This window comes from Halichoeres trimaculatus, unplaced genomic scaffold, assembly GCF_033239565.1.
Source record: "Halichoeres trimaculatus isolate MK-OKI-2021-1 unplaced genomic scaffold, fHalTri1.1 fHalTri1_scaffold_2, whole genome shotgun sequence".
NCBI classification, from domain to species: Eukaryota; Metazoa; Chordata; class Actinopteri; order Labriformes; family Labridae; genus Halichoeres; species Halichoeres trimaculatus.
In genome coordinates this window covers 33,864,392-33,886,651 of record NW_027437180.1, presented here as the reverse complement: position 1 = coordinate 33,886,651, position 22,260 = coordinate 33,864,392, and the positions used below count along the sequence as shown (strand labels likewise).

The window sequence follows — 22,260 nt, the reverse complement described above, 5'->3', positions numbered from 1 at the left end:
GTCCTGGGTCAGCAGTTCAGCCTCCCAAGAGGATCAGCAGTGAGACAGCAGAAAAACAGAAAATGAGAAGGTTACACGGCAGCGAGCGCAGCTGGAGACGCTCGGATGAGACTTCGGACAATCAGCGGCAGACTGCAGTCTGAAGGTGAAAGTAAAAGTGGAGCAAGGTGAGCGTTAAGAGGGGAATTTATCACCAGTCTGAGAGTTGTTCTCCACCAGGATGACTCTTCACTTTGTTGCTGCAGTGATACTTGAACGTGGCTCTTGGAGGAGGATGTGAAAAAAAAATTGTGTGACTGAGAATTTTCACTGGAAGATTAGCAAAAGGCTTCATTAAAATACCAAGTCTGGACAAAATCCTAAATATGTATGAAATATTTTATGTCAATAAATCTAACACAATGTCTAAGCTAAATATTTCCAACTATTTCTGAGGCTCACATCAGTTTTATTGTCAAATCTGACTATAAAAGCACAGCTCACATGAATGACAGGTTTTGGCGGCTCTTAGCCCACCCCATGAGTTAGCATTTCCAATGTAGCAATCTAGCAACAATCTGCTTCATTACTCTGTTCAGGGTGGGTGAAGTCACAGGGACTACATCCATATATTATACAGTCTATGGATTATATGACATCAAAAGCACAATAGTAGGTTTGATTTCTAACAGATATGTTTCAACTCAGTGGAAAGGCGAGGATGTCCCTTATTTTAAGACTTGGCTTGCAGAAATGACCAATGTGTTACACATGGATAGAATCAGATTCTACAAGTATTTCTCATTTTTTATTGCTGAGCCTACAAATAGAGGCTCTTACTAGCAAATATCAAGCTAAACAGAGTAGACTGACTCCGACACAAAGCTGTCAGTGTATTACATTGACAACATGTTAACCATGAAGATTTAATACAAAACAATCAAGCAGGTTAATTTTTTCTATTGATTATAACTAACCAGAGGAGGTTTGAAGTTAATTTAAAGCAAAAGTGAACAAAACGCCTAACCCTTTGTTTAAAAAAAACAGCCAATCAAGTCCAGGATTTTGGGCAACAGTTTGAATCAAGACTTGTGTCAAACTTTATAGATTCAAAGTCCCACCTGTTGTCATGTGCTGTCCTTGTTTTTATCAGTTTTTTGTAAAATTTGTCTAGTTTAGTGTTACTTCCTGCCCTTGGGGATCCCTCCCATTTGTTCGAACTCATTAGTTCCACTTGTGTCTTAATGTAGTTAACCTGTGGGGGTATATAGTCCCTGAGTTTCCTTCTGTCTCGACTTTTCTTGTCTTGCCATGCTTCCCTGTACTTCAGTGTTTTACGAAGCAAGTGTGTCGATCTCAGATTCTTTTAGCATTTAATTTTTGTGTAATGATTATTTTTTTGTTTTAGGCCTTTGCCCTACTACTAGGATTCCCAACATCACTGTCACTAGGGGTGAATATTGGCAAGATACAATACGATACGATACGATACGATACGATACGATACAATACAATACAATACAATACAATACGATACGATACGATACGATACGATACGATACGATACGATACTTGGGTCACAATACAATAATATCACAATATTGTGATTGCCATATTTTACACATTTAACTCTTTAATTAAAAGCAGCTTTTTTATATTTTATTGTGTTTAAAAAAATGAAGGTGTGGAAGATGTATTGTACTTCCAACTCACCTAAAACATGATTTTCTGTTTTAACATATATCCATATTAAGAACTTAAAAAATCAATATTTTATCACAGGTCAAAGAATCGTGATATATTGGTGTATCAATATTTTTTTATACTTCTAATTGCAACCAAAGCATGAGGCTTAGATTGGGAATTTATACTGATACCAAGAGGGGATCTGGGATATTAAGGTAAGTATTGGCGCCTTAAAGCCTAAAAAAGGTTAAAACATCGTACCAGGTTGACAAAGTCTTGGTAACATATCTTTCCATCAGCGTTCCCATCAGCGAGAGCCAACAGGACTTCCAGTTTGTGCGGGTCAAGCTCAGAGCCGTGTGTTGCCAGCAGGTCCCTGAACCTCTCCGTGCTGATGAAGCCTGAGTTGTCTGGGTCATACTGAAGATAAAGACACAAGAACAAAGAAAAGGATTAGAAAAGTATTGACATTTTATCAGAACACACAGAAACACAAAAAAGAAATTAGATTAATAAATAAGGAGGTTAACATCCCCTTGGTGTTTTGTGCTGCCAAACATCAAACTCACAAAAACCCATCAGTCAGAGTTTTCACTTCTTCTAAAAGAGCCCTGATTGCCTCAAAAAGCCAGACTAGTGAGACACAGCGGTAACTCTCAACAGCTTTGAAGTTCCCTTCAAAATGACACTGAGTGCAGCATTTAACAACAGACTGATTTCTTCTTATTATCAACCATCTGAAAAGAAGAGGCATTCACGATAATCTGAAAAACACCAGAGGATACTTTTAAAAACAGGACAAATCAAAAGACCTTTAGTGCTGTGATTACTTCAGCACTTGACTGTGATAAAAGCTCCACACTCTTCACACTCAGCTTGAAAATCTTGGTCTCACATGCTCTTTTAAGAAGTAGTGTGCTTAATAATTCAAAACGCGAAATCTTGAGGGTTAGATAAAAGTTTGGCTGCCACTTAGAGATACACAATTGAATGAAATGTCTTAAAGAGAGATAGAAACAATAGGAAACAAACAGGAAACTAATAGTTGAGAAGTGAGTAAAGACAGTCATTTAGTTGTGCCCAAATTCTGAAAACTGAGCTGCACTTTATCTCTCAACAAAAGGCTTCAAAAGCCCGCAGCCTGGCAACGTTATTTCCCTGCACAGCTGAAGACAAACTCCCCCCGTGATGTGACGAACCAGGACTTCTTTATGAGCTTTGAATGTCAGGTTGTTTGTGAATGCAGGCAGTTTTGTGCGTCGTGTATCTGCAGATTTGGAAGAGTGAGTGTAGCCATGTCCGTTTGTAAATACAGCACATTCATGCATAAAGATGTGACATTTAAACATTATGAGCTGCCTGCCAGTTTCCAACGACCCTGAACCAGAAATAGAGATGGATGCTTTCTTGCATGTGCGTGTGTTTGTGTGTGTGTGTGTGTGTGTTTGCCATATGCTGGTGTTGGCAGTGGCTGAGTAAAGCGAGGTTGGCAGGAGGTGCTCTGTGCAAAACCAAACGATGACAGGGAGGAGAGATTTTGGCTGGCCCTGTGGTTTTTTAGTCACGTAATGTAACGGGGAGGGGTGTAGTTAAATCGGAAGTTTCTGCAACACTTAGATGTAATCGCAAAGAGCATATACACACTTTGCTTCTCTCCCAGCCAAAACATGAACCGATGTTACGTCTAAGGCATTTACAATCTTTTCCAATATGTAATTCAAGGTTTTCCTTGTGTACATGGCATCTTAGAGAGTTGATGCGATAGTATGTATACTTGAGGTTCACTAAAAAGTTAAAAAAGTGTGCAGAGAAGGCATGTGAAAAAGAAAGTTGTACAAATAATACAACAAAAAAGTCCTTTCCTCCCTCTATGCAACATATTTATCAACCATGAAAGTTGAAATGACTATGTCCTTCACCTGTTAACTATTTTTGTTGGTAAGCGACAGACTCATTCAGTCAAACCTCACCTGTTCCTCAACTGTCTCATGATACCAGATGATCAGTGGTCAGTTTTCTGCAGTGTTACATGCTGCGTAAACATCAGCAAACTCTGCTTTTTAGCAAGGAAATTTTTCTCCAACAGGGGGCGATATAGGGACAATATGTCAGGATGTTTTTATGGCAGGATCAGGATCAGGATCTGGGTTTTAACAGGTATGTTTTTCATGATGTTTTTAAGACTGTTAACATTTTAAGTCCTAAATATTTCTTATAGCGGGATTATCAGTCTAAGTCATAATAAAGATGCGCACGCATCTCGACCGCAGCATTTGGCTCCATTCATTTAGACGAGTTAGCGTTTTTTAAACACTGAATTCAACCTGTTAGAAGCTTCAAAATTTATGGATTTTCTGTGGACAGCTGTCAAAAACAATACTACACAATAGAGGAAACTTCTGTCAAGTTTCGACCGTTACAGCACAACCTGTGTTTTGGCATTGATAGCGACCATGCTAACTGGTGACTAACGGCAGAGAGTCACCAGTTAACAGGGTCACACTTGACACTGATACACCAGCGACGTCTGTGTGTGTGTAATTAAATGTGCTGTCTTTATCCAACCTCAGTTAACCAGGTTTGACTGCAAACAAGCAATAATAACTGCTGATACTCAAAATACAGATTTTACAGCTTATTTATGAAAAAGTTGGTTTGGGGCTGGGATTCTGACCAAACATGGACTCAATATGAACCGTAAATAATGAGTGAACCTATAAATTATGATTAACAGAAACAAATTTTATGACCAAAGTAAAATTAGGGAAAATTATGAAACAATGTTTACATCCTGGTCTGTCACAGTCTGATAAGTGTCCACTAATACTGCAGTCATGAGCATCGAGTGAGAGTTGTGTTTCCTCTCTGGGTACACGCTGGTTTCTCTGCTAAAAACATTTGTCCACCTAATATCTGTTCACTTGCTGATCTCTTCTGTCCACTCACTGCTATTTTACAAACCTGGGAGCATTTTACTGTCAGTCAAAGTGATGACATTGAGTTATAAAATGTGTTTTTTGGTGGTTAACTCTTCCACATCGGCTGACAAACCATTATACTCTGCAGTGCTTCTGCACCCAAGTTGCGCGCATCCGCTGTTGTTGATAAACAAATAATCCCTCTATACCGCATACTGAACCATTCTGGATCAGTTTTCGTCATCATTTCATAACTTTAATTTAATCTTGTGTGGATCAGAGGTAAATGTCAGTGTCATTGGACAGCATATATCTTTCCATCATAGCTTAGGACTGTTTTGAAAATGTAAAAATGAAACATAATACCGTTGTGCACCATTCAGTTTTAACAGTCAGCTTTGCCTGACTGAAGATCATCTAGTTTCCCTGATTTGGTTACTTTTTTTGCACATCTCTCAGAGCCTGAATGTTTTGTGTGGATCAGACGAATATTTTAATTCACGGTCAAGTTAAAAAGTTGGCACCCCTCTCAGGGCTATGCAGTCAATATACTATCAAATATAAACCAGGAAACATCAAAACTTTTTACATAGTTAATTTTTCAATCCAGCTCATGATTTCGAGCTGCATCCATCATCTCTGCTGTCATTCCCTCAAACACTATTTATGTAGTTTGGCTTAAAGCTGATTAGGATGCTGATAGACACTAATGATTTTGCTGCAGTGTATAAAATTTGACTTAACTGGAGGTCACTTTTTTCTCTTAGTTAAACAGGTAGACTTAAAATTTACAGGTCTTGATTTGAAATAATTTGACTAGACAGTGGTTTTGCTCTTGCTGTTGTTAGTTTCCAACACTTAAGAGTTTGAACAATCAGAATCAAGTATTTCACACAGCTGGGTAGTTAGACACTGGTGATAGAGGGTATGCACAAGATGTCACAGTAAGCAGAAGTCACTGCGGTTACGCCCACTGAGTGTCAGAAAGAGGGAGATGAGTGGCAGCGCTGCCTCAAATACCATTAAAAAAAGCTATTCAGCAATTGATTGTACGAACAGTTTTGAAAAGCAGTCAAAGTTATCTCATTCCAGGCTACTGAAAGCCAAAGGACAGAGGAACAGATAGATGGCTGCAATTTACAGAAACACAACTGGGGGTCTGCAACCTGTGGCTCCAGAGCCTCATGCAGCTCTTTGACTCTGTAGCAGTAGCTCCTTGAAGCTTAAAAAATTATTGGGATAAAGAATTATTATTTCTAGAAAAGAGGGTATTGATGATCACACTAAATAAAATCATGATGTAACATTTTGTTGAGGTAAATATTCATCACATCTTACAATAAAGCCTGCTACCGCTCTACACCACTTCCTACAACACCAACAGCCAACAACTTTCTATGCACCTGTGGCTGACCTTAAGTTTCACATCCATGGTCAGATTACCAAATCAACATGAAGATAAATTTAGAAGAAAATCGACATTTTAATTCTCCAAGGATGGATTCATTTAATTGCCAACGTGTGGACTTAATACACATGCTTGATATGTGGCAAGAAATTAGCAAACTACAAAAAAATGGTGAGTTGAGCAACAATATCGATCTATGTTGTCAATTCAAGTAGTCTTTCTGTAGCTCTTCTTGTTCGATTCTGTCACTAGTAAAATTAATTACGCATAAATTTTAACAATATACAGAATTTTATACACTGTGTAGTCTCTATTGTTAAGGTAAAGTAGGTTTTATATGGAGGTATTTTGGGCGCAAAATATTTGAGTACCTGTAACATCAAATTTGTAGTTATGCACATTACATTTGTATAGGTATCAGTAAATCTGATTCTCCACGCTCTATTAGCTGTGTATGTATGTGTTTTTTTTTCCCCCATGAATACAACACAAAAATAAACATTCACACAACTGTAATTCCAGGTGCAAAAATACTTTTCTACGAGTCATATATATATACACTGACACGCTCACATTTTGCACCTATTGTTGCAGCCCACTAGGTGCAAAACATACTTGTGCACCTGTTTCGTATGAAGTGAAGGTGGGGTGAGAATTTGAATATGTGCAAATCTGAATGTGAACTTACGTTTGTGGGAGGGGCTTAGCGATGGATCAATTGGCTGTGGGACAAAAATCACCAACATTGGACTGAATAAAGACCTCTGATTGGCTGGGTGGTTTCGCTCTGACTGGCGGAAAAGTCTGTCAATCCCAGAGCAGGACAGATCATTTTTTTAGTTTTGCACCAAATATCTCAGCAGATGTCACAGCAAGCAGAAGACACCGGAGGTATGATTTCTAATTTGCACTTGTAGAAAACAGAGAATGTGTGACTCCTGGGGAGGATTCGAGTGGTTGTAAGTAGCAATTTGTGTTTGTATGTTAGAGGACAAGTTGCACAAGTTCACATACAAGAAATTACTTTACAAGTACACAACTAATAGAGTGTTGGGAATCAGATTCACACATATAAATTCAATGTACACAACTACAAATTCGAAGTTACAGGAGCTCAAACATTTTGCACCCGAAATACCTCCATAGTTTTGTGGCTCTGGAATGCCTTTAATCCAGTCTAGATTCGGCAAAATGGCTCTTTTGATAGTAAAGGTTTCAGAACTCCTGGTTTAGAACAACAATGTAAAACATTTTAACTTCTTCTCCTTTGAATGAGAGAAACATACCAGTTAACACTTCACAAGCAGTAGTCAGTCATTCAGGGCTTTTAAAAAATGTTCAGTAGTTCCCCCATCAACTCCAATTGTGGGACTTAACTAAACTGCAACTTACGCTTTATATTTTCTCTGTAGCCAAAGTATAGTTAGTTTTAAATAGCAGTCAGTTACAAACTGTAATATTATTCCTAGAGTGAAGGTACAAGCATATGTCAGGATATGAGATTTCTGTCAATGTAAATGTCCGAGGACCACTTATTCTTTAGTAGCGCGTACGGATCAGAGTCAAAAAGCCAAATTGTCCTCAACTTCATATTCCATATTTACTGCTATACGCATAACATTGATTGAGGTTTGTTTTGCCACTCAGTCAGACTGAGAGGGGCGTGCCCCAGAGGGGGAAGTGACGTAACAGGCACCCTCTGTAATTGCATGATCAATGTTAATACTTTTTTTAACTTTAAATTAATTTAGAGTTATTTTTGTCTAGCATCTTTAGCCCAATATTTGTGAAAACTGACTGAAATGTACCAATCTGCTGTGAAGTGGGTGATGTCATGCGAGTAAAGTCCTGTTTTAGGACAACAAAATGCATCATGTGAGTTTGGCTGGGACAAAAACAAACTGGAATGACAAGCAGAAGTGAGTAATTCAGCTACGACAACCGGTCTGAATGTGTCAGCTGACACATGGCATCCCAAAGAAGAAGAAGAGGTGAAAGAGGAGGAGGAGGAAGAGGAAAGAAGTGAGACTGAAACGTTTTCTGTTTTCCTCCAGAACCAGAGAGCAGTTTGTGGTGACGATGCAAAACACTGTAGTGGTTATTCAAAAGCAAACAAACTCCAGCTTATTCAGACTATGATTAAACTTGCACTGCTGAGCATACAACATTTTCTCCAACAAAACATCCTTTCTCTCTGTCTCTCTCTCTCTCTCACACACACACACGCACACACACACACACATATATATATATATTATGTATGTAAATGTAACCTCTACTCTACTGTACAGAAAGAACCAACCTTCTCTCGAAGAGTTTCAGCCAGTTTCCACTTAGGGCATTTTGTCATGATGAAGTAACACCAGTCTCACTGCGCAGTGTGAGAGCCAAGCAAACTGGTGTGTGTGCCTGAGTGTGTGTGTGTGTGTGTGTCATATTGTTTGTCCCAGACTGCGCAGGGGTATTTCTAACCAGGACTAAAGGATTACAGTCCAATCCAAGACCCCCAGTGCACACCTCCCCCTCTTTTTCCTCTCAATCACACACACATACACACACACACACACACACACACAGACCCTTATCCCCAGCCAGCCTTCTCCCACCCCACACACACACGCACACACACACATAACACCCCCTCATCCTACTTTCATACCCCTCTCCCTCCTCTCACCCCCTCCCTCTAAAGCACACATAGGAAGAAAATAAACAGCTCGATAAATTTGCCTGTTATCTCTTTTACTGTCACTCTCTGATGCAGACTGCCATATATTATTTCTATCACACACACACACACACACACTGCCTGGCTCCCTCTTTTTCATACACTGCAGGTTTATAGATGAGTGAGCTGCTCTGAAGTCAACAGGCTGTCTGGGTGGAGCAGCAGAGGCAACGTACACTCAACAACGGGCCAATGATGGTAATTTCATGCTACGTTTATCCGATCTCCAGCCTCCAAATAGAGGTAATTTTCTTTTGATGCACTCACACATCCGTGCAGAGAAGGACACTTCTTGATACAAGAAAAACTGCACCTGCAACTCCAGAAGCTTTATCAGAAACCATGAAAGGGGGGTCCAGACTTGGCTGAGCTAGTCAGGTTCGATGAACATCAGTGTATGATAACGTGCTACATTTCACTAGTGGTAACTATAACAGCATTATAATGTTAGAAACTAGGGATGGGACTATTTTCGCAATTTAATTCTGTTACAATTTTAGGGGCAAAAGAACAAGAAATCTGAATTCACGTATCCAAAAGGATTTGGATACGTGAATGGCTGAGGAGACGTGGTCGGTATGGGATGTCCATCCTTCATCAGGAGCTTGAGGTAACGTTAATGTTAAACTCTATATTGTTTTACAGTAGCTATGATAGTTTCACATTAGCATTAGCCAGCCAATGTTGCTTTAAACACCATGCTGCCCCGGCAAATTCCTCATCTGTAGCCGATAACGTTATGATGAACATAGTTACTAATGAATGAATGAATGAACGGATGAATGATCGATCTTGCCAGTATAATACTAGCGCAGGTACACAGCGAATTTCAAAGAGCTCCCCGTGGTGCCAAAAATAACATCTAGTATTAAGTAGTAAATAGAGCTAAAGAAGGAGAATAAAATTCCGACTCCTTTCAAGACGTCTGAAGTTGAGGGTTGCCCGCCATTGTTTAAAGCTCCACCGGTGTCTTCTGCGCAGGCGCGAATGTAGAATCGTGACGTAACACCACTCACACTAAAAATTTCGGACATACCAGAAGTTTGATCGGGAGGTCGCAGCAGTATCGTTAGAACGCAGCAGCAATTAATCCTTCCTTGTGAGTGTTCTCACACTGTACAGCTTAGGACCGGACATCCCGACGCTACGATGTTTCCACGATGACGCAGCGTGGTCTGCGACAGCAAAATCGAGGTGAAATCCCCTCGAAATCGCACAGCGTCCGCCTGGCATTAGAGATAGCGTTCAGAGCTTAGACACCCCGGAGAGGCTCGGAGTAGTGCCGCTGCTCCTCCACATCGAGAGGAGCCAGGTGAAGTGGTTCAGGCATCTGGTGAGGATGCCTCTGAGACGCTTGGTGTGTTTTGGGCATGACCAACTGGGAGTAGACCCTGGGGCAGAACTAGGACATGGTGGGGAGATTATGTCCCTCAACTGGCCTATCCCCTCAGAGGAGCTGGTGGAAGTGGCTGTGGACAGGAGCCATTGGTCTTCACTGATGGCACTGCTGGCTCTGCAACGCAGACCCGGATAAGTGGCGGAAAATGAAATGATTCAATTAAAATAGCGATTCTTCATGTTTTTCAAATTTTTGCGAGGTTTAGTTTGCCCTTTTAACACCAGACCGTGTGAAAAGTTAAACGAGGATGATAACATCTACAGACTATAACAGGAGCCACATTTTCCCATTAAATGCACATCACGTGAGTCAGAGAGAAACGTTTTACCCTCTGCTGGAGAAAAGTAGTAACTTTTTTCCAATGCAGTAGAAATCGAATTTAAATAAAAAAAATGAATATTTTTGACAAAAGATCTAAAAAAAAAAAACCTTGATATATTGCTTTTCGATTTTTTCTCCCACCCCTATTAGAAACAGCAATTTATTCGATTACCCATAACTGGAAAACAATAATGGCATTAGTTATAATAGTAATGACAAGTAGTCAGGAAACTCTGCTTCTTCTCAAGGAAAATGTTCTCCAGTAGGGGGCGATGTAGGGAAAATATGTTAGGAATTTTTTATGTCAGGATTAGGATCTGGATTTTACCAGGATTGTTTTGTTTTTGTGTTTTCTGCATCAATTCATAACTTTAATCTACTCTTGTGTCCTCTATTGTGCTTTTTAAAACTCCCTCACAGTTTCACCTTATCATAAATACAATTATTTAGAGATGTCAGCTGTAAGAGTTGTTGAGATTTTGCAGAAATGTTGTTTTGTAAGACATTAGTAGATAAACTTTGTCTGAAAATATAAATGTGCCCATAATTTAAAATTAATGTTTAAGTGTCTTCTCCCAGAATTTGTCTGGGTAAAGAACAAAATGGTGCTTAATTGATTCAGTGTTGGCTACATTTGTCTGTGACCTATTTTAATACATGTGGTTTTAGCTCTTAAACAGACACACAAATACACACACACACAAATCTGGGTTACTTATTTCCTGCAGCTTTACTTCTCCTTCTGTACATATGGGCGAGGAAAGGATTATGGGTAATGCAGTACTTACATTTCTGCATGTAGTTACTCTTGTGCATGTAAGTATGTTAACCAGATTTTGATGCCTCTTTTAACCCTGAACATTTCTCATTGTCATAACTCCAGCATGCACTGCTGTGTCGACTCCATTAGGCTTGTTTTGCAAACAGCAAAGGCAGCGTGAAGCAAATCCCTCAGATTAAAATAGGCATGTACACACGCACATGCACACAGATACACAAATCTGTGTGCAGACATAATGCCACAAAACAGTCACAGCCAATGAGATTTCATACTGAGGGCTTCTTAGCAGCCTGGTGACAGTGCGGAGGAGAAAAACAGGGAGGGAGTGGGGGTAGAGGGGAGCAGGGAGCAAAGGGGGCTGTTTTGGGGGCTGTGGAGAGCGTCGGGGCGTGCAGACTGAACACAATGTGAAGCTTTTTGTCTTCAGGCTCATTTAATGAGGATGAATATTAAGGAAGTAGAAGAGAGGCTGCGAGGTCAGGGATATTTTTCCAAGGTTTGCACAGCAAGATGGAAAAAATACAGAGCAATTTAACAGGCACAAAAGATTCACACCCTTTAACAGCCTAATTTTTAAAACTGTGACAGACTGAATGGTAATTTTAAAATAATCAGTTAAGGATAATAAAAAGAGACTAACAGACAAAAAGTTGCCCCCTATGAGCAAAAAAAGCTAAGGGAATTCACTTAAAGCCCTTCACTTCTCACTCTGAGCTCTAAATGACCTTTATTGACCTCTGACCCAGACTGGTACGGGTCACTCTCCTCGTGCTTTGAGCTGCCGTCTGGAACAGTAAACAAAGTCTGACCTAATGAGGCTAAGCACGAGGTGTGACCAAAGTGTGTAGAAAGTTAATTAAGGGAGACAGTAAGTAACTCAATCCTATCCTGGTCTTCCACCTTCAAATCCTCTTACAGCTTACACACACTCTGGAGCTGTCAGGGGTGTGTAAGCAGGTGCTAATGTAGTGAGAGCTGGTGGTGTTAATAATCGTGCAGGTGAAAATGCTGCAGGAAGCCAGTGAATTCTCTAAGCTCCGTTTCAGTGACCTTTTCCTTTGTATCTGTCTCATTTATTTCTAAAAGGAGTATGGCTTTAGTTTAAGGTTTCGGGAAGCAAAGGAGCAAAAAAAAAAAAAAAAAAATTTCAAGTGACATCGCTGATTTATTTTTGCTGCAGAAGTAGTAAGTTTATCAAATGAAACCTTTGTCAGCATCATCTACATTTCAGACAGGATGGAGCTCTGCAGAGAGCAGCCCACACAGTGACACTCAACCAAAAATGTTGGCCTTGACTTCACTGGAAATATTTACTGAGTCACTTTTTCACACATTACTGTCAAACAGGTAAAAAATTAACTTTAAAGGCTGGGATTTTGTGATTCATTTTTGCAGTTACAGGCATTCAGCGGCACAACAAACGATCATGAGACACTAGTAAGAGTTTTTTATTCTTGATGGATTTGTTCCTTGCTGTTCTCGTATTGCCCAGTGCACTGAGAGCTGAGAGTTTGAGAGTGTGTGCCCCCAAATCATCTGCAGCCAATACGGATGTCCCGATACAGATTTCTTGACTTTCGATCTCATTTTTTCATGATATGTTTTGCCGTTACCGATACCTTTCTCTGATAAATCCCGCAGTCTGTTGGGTGATTTTGTTGAAAATGACGAATCATATTTGCTGTATTAAAGTGAGCCCTGTTGGTTCCTCCTCCTTTGCATTGTGGTTTGATTTGCAGCAGCCGTAAAGCGTGACGATGCTGAAAATACATGAAAACTGGATCGGTCTCAATCACGCAGCGAAATCTGATGCTATCCGATCCTCCAATAATAGCCAAATCGATTCTGATCAGTGTATTGGATCCCTGCAGCCAACCTCAATGGAAATACATCTTACCTTCTAGCCCTGCACCCTCAGCTTCAGACCCCGTTTACGCGATGTTTCATCCAAAAACGTTAAAACGCCAATAAAAAAAAATCTGCATTTACACAAAAACGCTGAGGGACTGAAAACGCTGTAGTAAGCATGCCAGGCCTGTAGGTGGTGCTATAACTGTCTTGTCCAGAAGCTGCTTTTGGGAGATCTCCACCGAAGTAGAGTTGAGCTGATCATCTGGTGTTTTGGTAAAAAACTAAGTACAGAAGTGGAGCAACAGATGCACATTATGTTGAAAAACAGTCAGCAGATTCAGCAGCAAATGCACAACACGGTAGTCCACAATGATTGTAACAATGGTACCGTTGGACTGTTGTATGCACAGTCAAAAGTTTCAAAAGTTTAAGTTTTAGGTTGGCTAAAACGCAGTGTCCGTGTAAATGCAAGGCTGAAACGCAACAATACTTTTGCATTTCACCTTAAGACTGTTGTCGTGTAAATGGCCCCTCAGTTGCTGATGTCTTTGTTCATGCTGTCTGCATTCAGTTTCAGCACCTGGTTGTGGCTCAGTGTGCCCCTCTGGCAGGGGCAGTTGACAGGTTGGGGTGTCCACTTTTCCCCAGGTGAAGAGGTTCACCAGGCCACGCAGGAAGTCATACACTGCCCGAATAAGGAAGGCGATGCAGTGTGGCTCAATCTGCCAGAGCTTTGTCCAAGTGACCTTTCAGTCTATGTCTGCTCCCACCTGATCCAGACCCCCTGCTGCCTCAGACTAGCTGCTTTGCATCTCCTTCCTCCACTGCAGTCCTGATCTCCTCTTATATCTGCCTCTCCTTTATTTCGCCCTCCTTGTGCTAAGGTTGGCCACCACACCCAACAGATCCTTGTGGTGCAGTTGAACTTCCATGTTCAGCAAAGCAAAAGTCAAAAAAATGAGTAAAATAAGAGAAATTGCAGATACTGTAAGTGCGCTGAGGAGAAGGCTCTGACAAACAGTCTTAAAGATGATTGAGATTAAGTTTTGGCATCCTTAAGTTTTGTCAGACAAAACCTCTCACTCACTGCATCTCATTGAACAGAAAAAAGCAGCCCTTCATTCTTAATATTAATAGCGTGCCTGGAAAAGACTGTTTAAGTAAAGCATACACAATATGTTCCCATAATTAAGATGACTGTATATGCCAAGCTAAATAACTAGTTTGACCAGTCAGCATCCAGCCCGATCAGCAGCATAATTACTCGCTGCCATTATAAGGAGTGAGTGTGCAGAAAAACACACTGCTTCAATCTGCTGACCCACACACAAAACAAGCAGTTTAATCATCCAGTCATCAGGGCTCATTTGGACATTTGCAAGCCTTTTATCCAAGAGTTAAAACTGTTTGAATGGATAGTGCATTGAACAACACATAAAACCTGTTATACTGCATGAGGCAGGAAAGCAAAGCAAACTAATTACGAGTATTTGACATTAAAACAGACGATTAAATGAGCTAACAGGTTATTGCTCAGCTAATGGCTGCCTTTTTTCTACTTGGTTTCCAAGCTGGAGTCAACACTAATGGCCTAAAATCCAAGGAGACTTTTTTTTTAGTGAAGCCAGAAAAAAAACAAATGTTTTCTTTTTTTTAAAGAAACTACAGATGATTAAAACTGTATGTTGGATACGATATATCCCTTAACAACCCATCGAGATGGGACTGAAATGACTTTTTAAGGATTGCTGTATTGAGCAGGTTAATTAATCCAATAATCAATCAATCAGTCTATAGTGTTTAAAGAGCTATGAGGTGGTGGTAGCATTTAGCTAACTCAAATCTGAGCACTGTAGGCATATCATGTGTATACTAAACAAGTTTTTACACCACAGGGAACTTTGATATTACAGCTAACAGTTTTGTTAAACTAATATTCCTTTAATGAAGAAGAAGATATGTAATATTTATCAGAATTTAGCTCTAATTTCAGGCACACATCTCCTCAAAAACTTCTGTCATTCAAATAAAAAGATGTTTTTTTATAGTGGCAGCTGTAAAGTTGAACATCAGTTACAATATACACAAATTTACAATTACAGTTAATAACTTTTTGAGGTTCATGGAAGGAGCCTAAATATAATCTCAGTAAGACTGACTCATTACATACACAAGATTTAGCTTTATCTTTCTGCTCTTAATCTGTTAATTTATTCCCATTCCCCTCTAAACCCCTTTAGTGGTCTTATTCCTTTCAATCTATTTTTTCATCATTTTTGTCTCATTTTTCCACATTCTTTTAACTCTTTTTTTATTTTCCCCTAATGTGATGTCGTCTTCTTCTTCTTCTGTTTTTTTTTTTTTAATCTTACTTTTCCTTAATGTTTTTTTTTTTATCTTTATGTTGAAATCCATCTGACTACATATCCCATGACCCCTTATCTCTCTCTCTCTGGGTATTTATCTTGTCGTAATGAATCTCTACCATGATTTTATCCCTCAAGGAACTTTGTAAAAAGTTGTTTTTAAAAAGAAGTATTTAACCTCTTAAGACCTAGGCTTTTGTCTGGTGTGCACCTTTCAGTTCATCTTGCTATTTTGGATAAGTTAGACCTAATGAGTATAAAAACTGAACTTTCTTTTTGCTTGGGAAGTTTGATTATTTGTGTTATGAGTTCTCTATCAGTTGTTTGTTAGTGTTTTTGAACTTAAATATGTTTTTTTTTCACTAAATGGGTGTAATTTTGTAATTTTAACAAAAGATGGTGTCAGTAGTTTCCCCAAATGTGGCTAATTCGTCAAAGTATCATGTGTCTGAGAGGCAGAAATGTAGTGTCCACATATGAGGACGCTGGTCTTAAGAGGTTAAATAAAGTCAATGTTTTCTTCGTGGGTTGATTACAGGTGGATTTTCTTATATTTCAACCGTTGAATTCAGGTAAGTGCCCAGTCCAGAAACTGAACTTGAGTCTAACTGGAGTACTGTTTATCAGGATTCAGGACCTCAGGGTTGGACACTGATTTGAGGATTGATTGCATATAAACTGTAGCTCAACCCCACAAAAAGATTCTACTGTCTTTTCATGTTTTTTTTTGTTTTTTTGTTTTTACATACCCCTCTAATTACTAATTTAAATGATAGCAAAAGCTAATGTAGCATGTGCTTCATCTTTAGCAACAGTTCCAGCCAGGATGCTCAAGGAGGCAACAAAAATGTAAGTTTTGCTTTTCAAAGATTTAAAATACAAGCAAAAGCAGAACCAACCACCTGAGGAGACTGAAACAAGCTCATACTTAGACAAACATCTGCACCAAATGCTTCCAGAGGTGTGATGCCAGAGTTACTCAAACTGTTGATAATGCTACACTTAGCTTGCTGCAAGCTAAGAGTGGTGTTGGCAGCTAAGTAATCAATCACTGGATTTAAGATGTTTGTTTTTTCCGCTTAGTTACTCAATTAGACACACATGCTCCTGTCCACTTATACCCAAATAAATATGTGTATGTTTGTTTTACAGACAATGTTTTAAAGCTGTGGGTGTGGAAGTCAAGAGAGGAGCAGTCTAGATTGCAGGTGTTCTTTTGTACACCCACACACTTCTACAGGATTTGTGTTTCCCGGTGCTTCCTGAGCACAAAGCTTCAGTATTCCCCCGATATCAAGCAATTAGCAGGTCTAATGAAAAGCCAACCATCTTAGGGAGGGAGAAACTCATTAGTCTCACCTATAATTACACTGAAGCACCTCAACAGTACTGAAGCAGGAAGGACAGGCAAGACCAGGGGCACCTAATTCACACATGCTCTTACACACACTCCAACATAACAGGTACAATGAAAAACACAGGTACTGTGTGTTAATCAGGCTTTTCAGACTGTGCCCCTTTCACCAAGAGGCTGTGTCTGTGATATCTTTCTTTTCTCCACCTCACACACACACACACACACACATACACACACATTCTTTGTCACATTATCTGACACAGCTGAAGGAGCATTTTATCACTGCTGTTGGCCACCATAAGCTGTGAGATGCTCCGTGGTTTTGGGGTTTATCACTGGTCCCAAAGGCAGGGTTAGGAAGCCCAGGCTCAGTGTCACTGAAGAGACTAGTTCAGGTTGAGTGGAGTCTGCAGCCTGTCAGCAGGTGGCTGCTGTGAATGAGAGGGGCAGGGCAGTGGAAGTGGGGTTAGAAGTCAAGCACTCAGACCGGCAGCTGACAGCATCCAGGAAAGAGCAGACTGAGGGGGAGGCTGGCACGATAAAGGTTTGTTTCTAGTTTTTTTGTTGGAGAGGAGAGATGAGAGAAAGAGGGGGCATGACTACATTAAATACATGGGTTTCAAATACGGATCTTTGTTTGTTCAATTTAATGCCTGCAAAAAAAATAACTTATAACTTATAATTAACCTAACATTGGGTCTTTTTCTTAAAAAAAAAACAAGAAAGTTTACACAATTTTAGCTCAGATACTTTCTAAAATTTTTACATTTACCGTTTTTTCTTTTCTTGTCCCATTATTTTTGCCCTGTATCAATGAGGATTCAATGAGGATTAATGTTTTATATATATATATATATATATATATATATATATATATATATATATATATATATATATATATATATATATATATATATATATATATATATATATATATAATTTATTTTATATATTTTTTTAACTTACTTAAACATATGTATGCATGTCTTTTTTATTTGGTCCTGTTTTGTTTTTCTTTCTCTCTCTTTTACAAAAAACAAAAAACAAAAAACAAAACCTTGTTACCCTGACATGCTGTAACAAGGTTCAGTAATTTTACTTAATAAAAACTTAATTTAAAAAATGATACAAAGGAAAAAAAACGTTGAAAAGCAATTTTATACAAGAAAATAAACATATTACACTTCTTCTAAATTTCCTCTAATTAATTTCCTGGAGATTTAATTGAAAATTTATGCTTTTCATCTCAAAGATTTCATAAACAATGTCATACCATTCCTTAATGGAGTCAAAATAATTTCTGTGGTCTAATATTTGTTGTTGTTGTTGAGTTTATTTGTCAAAAAAAGTGTCAATCCCCATTAAAAGTCATTTTTTGCAGATATGGTCACTAATTCTTAATTAATCTTACGCCAAAAAGTGCTTCCTTTTAGATGGTCCAAAAACGTGTTATAGTGATGAGTTTCTGGCTGTTACAGCTTCTTTAGCAGCTAGTCAAGACTGAATACTGAGACAACTGAGCAGGAAGTATCTCCAAAGACTCTCCCAAATATATGATCTTACTTTTCCTGGGATGCACTTTTTAGTTTTCTTTTCTCATTTTTGTTTGCTGTTACTTTAATATCCTGGAGTCTCTTATAAAGTCTTGAAATGACTTAAGCACTGAATCGCTCCCGTATGCACTGATAAAAACTTTCAATAGGTCGTTTTAAAAGGCATCTTGACTCTATGACGTAAAAATGTTTATGTGATGGCACGTCATCAAAGTCACTACTTTCAACCCATGTAGTCTCTTCAGTGTCTTATTGAAAGTCATTTTCACAAATGCAAAGGGACAGAGAGCCTGTGACTTTTCACACAAATGCACACATTGTAAGAATAAAGCAGCGCTCTCATGGAGGTCGATCTGACATGAGCAGGTCTAATCTGTACCACAGCCTGGGTCTGACCTGACAGCTCCCAGCTCGGGCAGGCACTGATGCCTACAGGGTAACAATCAGCAGCCAGTGGGTCGTTTCATTGTTCTTTGACAGAGGGAGAATTCAGAGTTATGGGGACAAAGGCAGCAGTGTTTAAGAGGGAGGAGATGTAGGAATGCTGCAGCTAGCATCCATTAAGACCGTCTCAAGGAGGAAATTGTTCTTGGGATTGTGCTCTGCCTGCCTGTGTGTTTGTATCCAATCAAATGGAAAACCATGAGCAAAAGTTAAACTGTGACATTGGCACTTCATGACTCACTTAGGTCCCGTCTTGTCTGTCACTCAGATCCTCACTCCTCTTTTCATTTCCATCAACATCAAAATGCTTGAACTGAACTCTTCTAATTTCCACCTGGACAAACACACCCTCCTCGCCAAAGTCCCCCCCCCTGCTGGTGTCACTTGACAGCTGAGTGACACGGAGGCAGCAGAGAGCGTCTGGACACAGGAGATAGAGATGTGATGAGCCGCAAAAGTTCACACCATTAATTACCCAGACATCACCTCTCCCGTCATGGAGGGTTCTGTAGGAAAAGGTCAGCCGTCTGGCTTGCATAAAGACCATCTCACCATGCATGTCACGGCCTCCGCCAGCCCAGCCTGCACTCTGCCCACGTCACACATGGGAGACATGACTAATGCCTCAACATGACTTCTAATAGCCCTTAAAATGCCAAAGCAGAGCCTTATAATGCCGCCTTAAACAACACCTACGCTCAGAGGCTATGGCTAAAGCTAAATCTACCAATGTGAGGGGAAGAGGGCAGGGAAACAGAAACTGATATGAAAAATACAAAGGCAGAAGAAAAGGAAGCACCTGTTGAACTTTTGAGTAAAAGTTATTTCATACCAGGGGTCAACTGTAGTATTTTATATTAGCATGATCATGGTTTGGGTATAAGAACAAGGCTTCAGCTGTGCCAAAGAGACAGACACAGACAATCACAGGTTTTGTTATTTCTCTATCATAGCCGATGCATGCAAAAAACTCCTCCTCACAGAAACAAAGCAGCAAAGCTTGCTGGAAAGTTGCTGGCAGGTGGCAGAGAGAATTACTGCCTTTAATGGATAACCTTCAACTGCGCACAAACTGAGTCAATTAAGCAACAATCTGACACAGCACAAATAAGCCAGATCAACAAGCAGAAAGAGGACGTCGCGTCTCCCAGCACAGCACTCTGTTCCAGCCGGCTTTCATTAAAGCAGCCGCTCCTCCATCGTTCCTCACCCTCTCTTCATGCTCTCCCCTTGTTACTCATGTTTGAATACAAGCTTTGTTTTCTCCCGGGGGATCTCTGCCTAACAACTGAGGGGGCAAGTGTTGCACAGACTGCACACTTGAACTTGTTATTTCCCTGGCCTATTGTGTGAGTGGATGATTGCTGCAGGACAGGCAGCAGAGCAGATCTCTGCTTAGAGGTGTGAGACAGGAAGTGGAGGAGACACAAAAGGCAGAAATGGGTGCTAACAGGTGGTGCATTCAAAGTGATGTTTGTCATTTTTAAAAATAGTGGACTGAATAAAAACACATGGAAATAAGGACAGATGATTTTCTTTTGTATAGACTTAGCACAAAAAGTGGGGCTGTCTATTTCTCTTTTTGTCAGGAACATGCATCAGTAGAATGAGCAGTAGAGCTGAGTATGTGGGTTGCAACGTCTCTACAAATGCCAAACATCCCAAGTGGCAGTTGCTATTGAACACAAATAATCTTACTTTTTGTGCCATGTTTATGATAACCAAATTTGAGAGATATCAGATGTTTGGATGTGCATTTGAAGCTTTAATCACAACTTTGCAACGTTAATGCAACAGATGAGATGCTGTAGCTGGGTTTGTCAGCACCATGGAGAGTAATCGCAGGTAGATCTGTCCAATGCACAAATTTGTAACAAAAAGGAAACCAAATGATAAAGGGACAAAAAGCAACCAAATCTGTTTTAAAATCACATATAGTAGTAGTAGTAGTAGTAGTAGTAGTAGTAGTAGTAGTAGTAGTAGTAGTAGTAGTAGTGGTAGTGTATCAGTCAGTCGTTTCTTTTAATTAAATAGTGATCTTCTTTTGTGATTCAAAGAAAGGGTCTACAGTATTTTCTTAATGTGAACTTTCACAGGAATAATCCTGCTTAGTTGTCACTTCTGGGCCTCTATACATGTGTGTCAGTGTCTCTGTCTGCCTCAAACCCTCTCCTCAGCCTATATGTTTTGGATGTATCAGGATGTTTCTGGGTGGAGAGTAAGAAACATCACCAATCACAGGGCTCCCAGTGCACAAGTGACTTTGTGTGTTGATTAGCGAGGGGAGGAAGCATTCCTGGGCTGCTACAACAGTAGACGTAGCACAGAGTAAGAAAAAATACCAGAGTTTAACAAAACGGCAAACAGATAAAGCTTTTCACTAAATGGGAGTGAAGCTTGGCTTGACTTTCACTAGTTTTCGGGCACTTGGAGAGCAGCTCGGGATGAAGGGTGACATGAGTTGGCGTTCTGCTCAGCAAATACCTATAGCTTGTGCTAACATGCCAAGTCTGGTGCATGGCTCCCCAGTCTCTGCAACGTAGAAATGCAATGCTACAGGTGATTGCTAGGCCAATGAATTTGTTCATTTAGTCACGGTCAGAGGCTGTGGGTGTGTGCTGCTGCTGGCACTGAGCCAAGGAGGAGGAGCCCAGTTTGAATGTTGTGTTTACTAACAAGTCAAGAAAATTCCTGCAAGCCCTACCTTTACGGCCCAGCCAAAATTTATTTCGCCTGTCCGAAACTGAAATCCTGGTTCGATCCCTGCACTGTAGTTATCTTCCTTCATGTAATAAACACAGACAAGCATAGAACTGAGTTGAATAGATCTGCCCTTTGGATTAGCCATTTGTCACTTCTTGACTCTGTATTGAAGTCATATCCCAATCCAATCCCAATTTAGGGTACTATCTGAAATATTCAGCCCTGCTTACCAAGGCTATAAAAATCATGAAAACATATATATTACCAATGATTTAGACTCTTCCTGATGTAATGTGTATGATCTGGTTGGTCTTGGTGTCACTCATGCTTTTAGCTTGTTGTTTTAGGATCTGTACCAATCGAAATAAAGTATTTAACACAGCTGTGTGATGACTAAGAAAGCTGAAAAATGTATTTCCATAACACTTGGAACACGACTGTTGCAACAGGAACTTTCTTCTGATTTCTCTGAATTTATCAATATGTCTTATTCTAATGTAAACAGTGAAATCACAGTCTGTTAGGGTTTAAAAAAAACACTTAACAGCCCACAATCTGAGGTTTGAAGCTTTAAAATAACCCACAGAGATCTACCAGAAACTTAAGCTCTTACGGTGCTTCTGGTGATGTGGAGCTTTGCTCGCTTTCCAACAAAACAAAAAAAATGGGGTTTTTTTCTAAAGTAAGACAACTCCCTAAAACTCCTGAGGAAGGCCGAGGATTAAATCCCCCTCCCTCCTGCGGCGAGGATAAAGTTTGAGCTCCT

At 39.8% G+C, this 22,260-nt stretch overlaps 1 protein-coding gene across 3 annotated transcripts in view; it reads right to left on the bottom strand.

The window, feature by feature from the left end:
- Positions 1-22,260, bottom strand: part of rhbdl3 (rhomboid, veinlet-like 3 (Drosophila)) — an 85,053-nt gene that overhangs the window by 32,353 nt on the left and 30,440 nt on the right. For all 3 annotated transcript variants that reach the window (XM_074697144.1, XM_074697135.1, XM_074697127.1), the window contains one exon: positions 1,927-2,085. In XM_074697144.1, the coding sequence (XP_074553245.1) occupies positions 1,927-2,085 (159 nt within the window). The remainder of the gene's footprint in view (positions 1-1,926; positions 2,086-22,260) is intronic.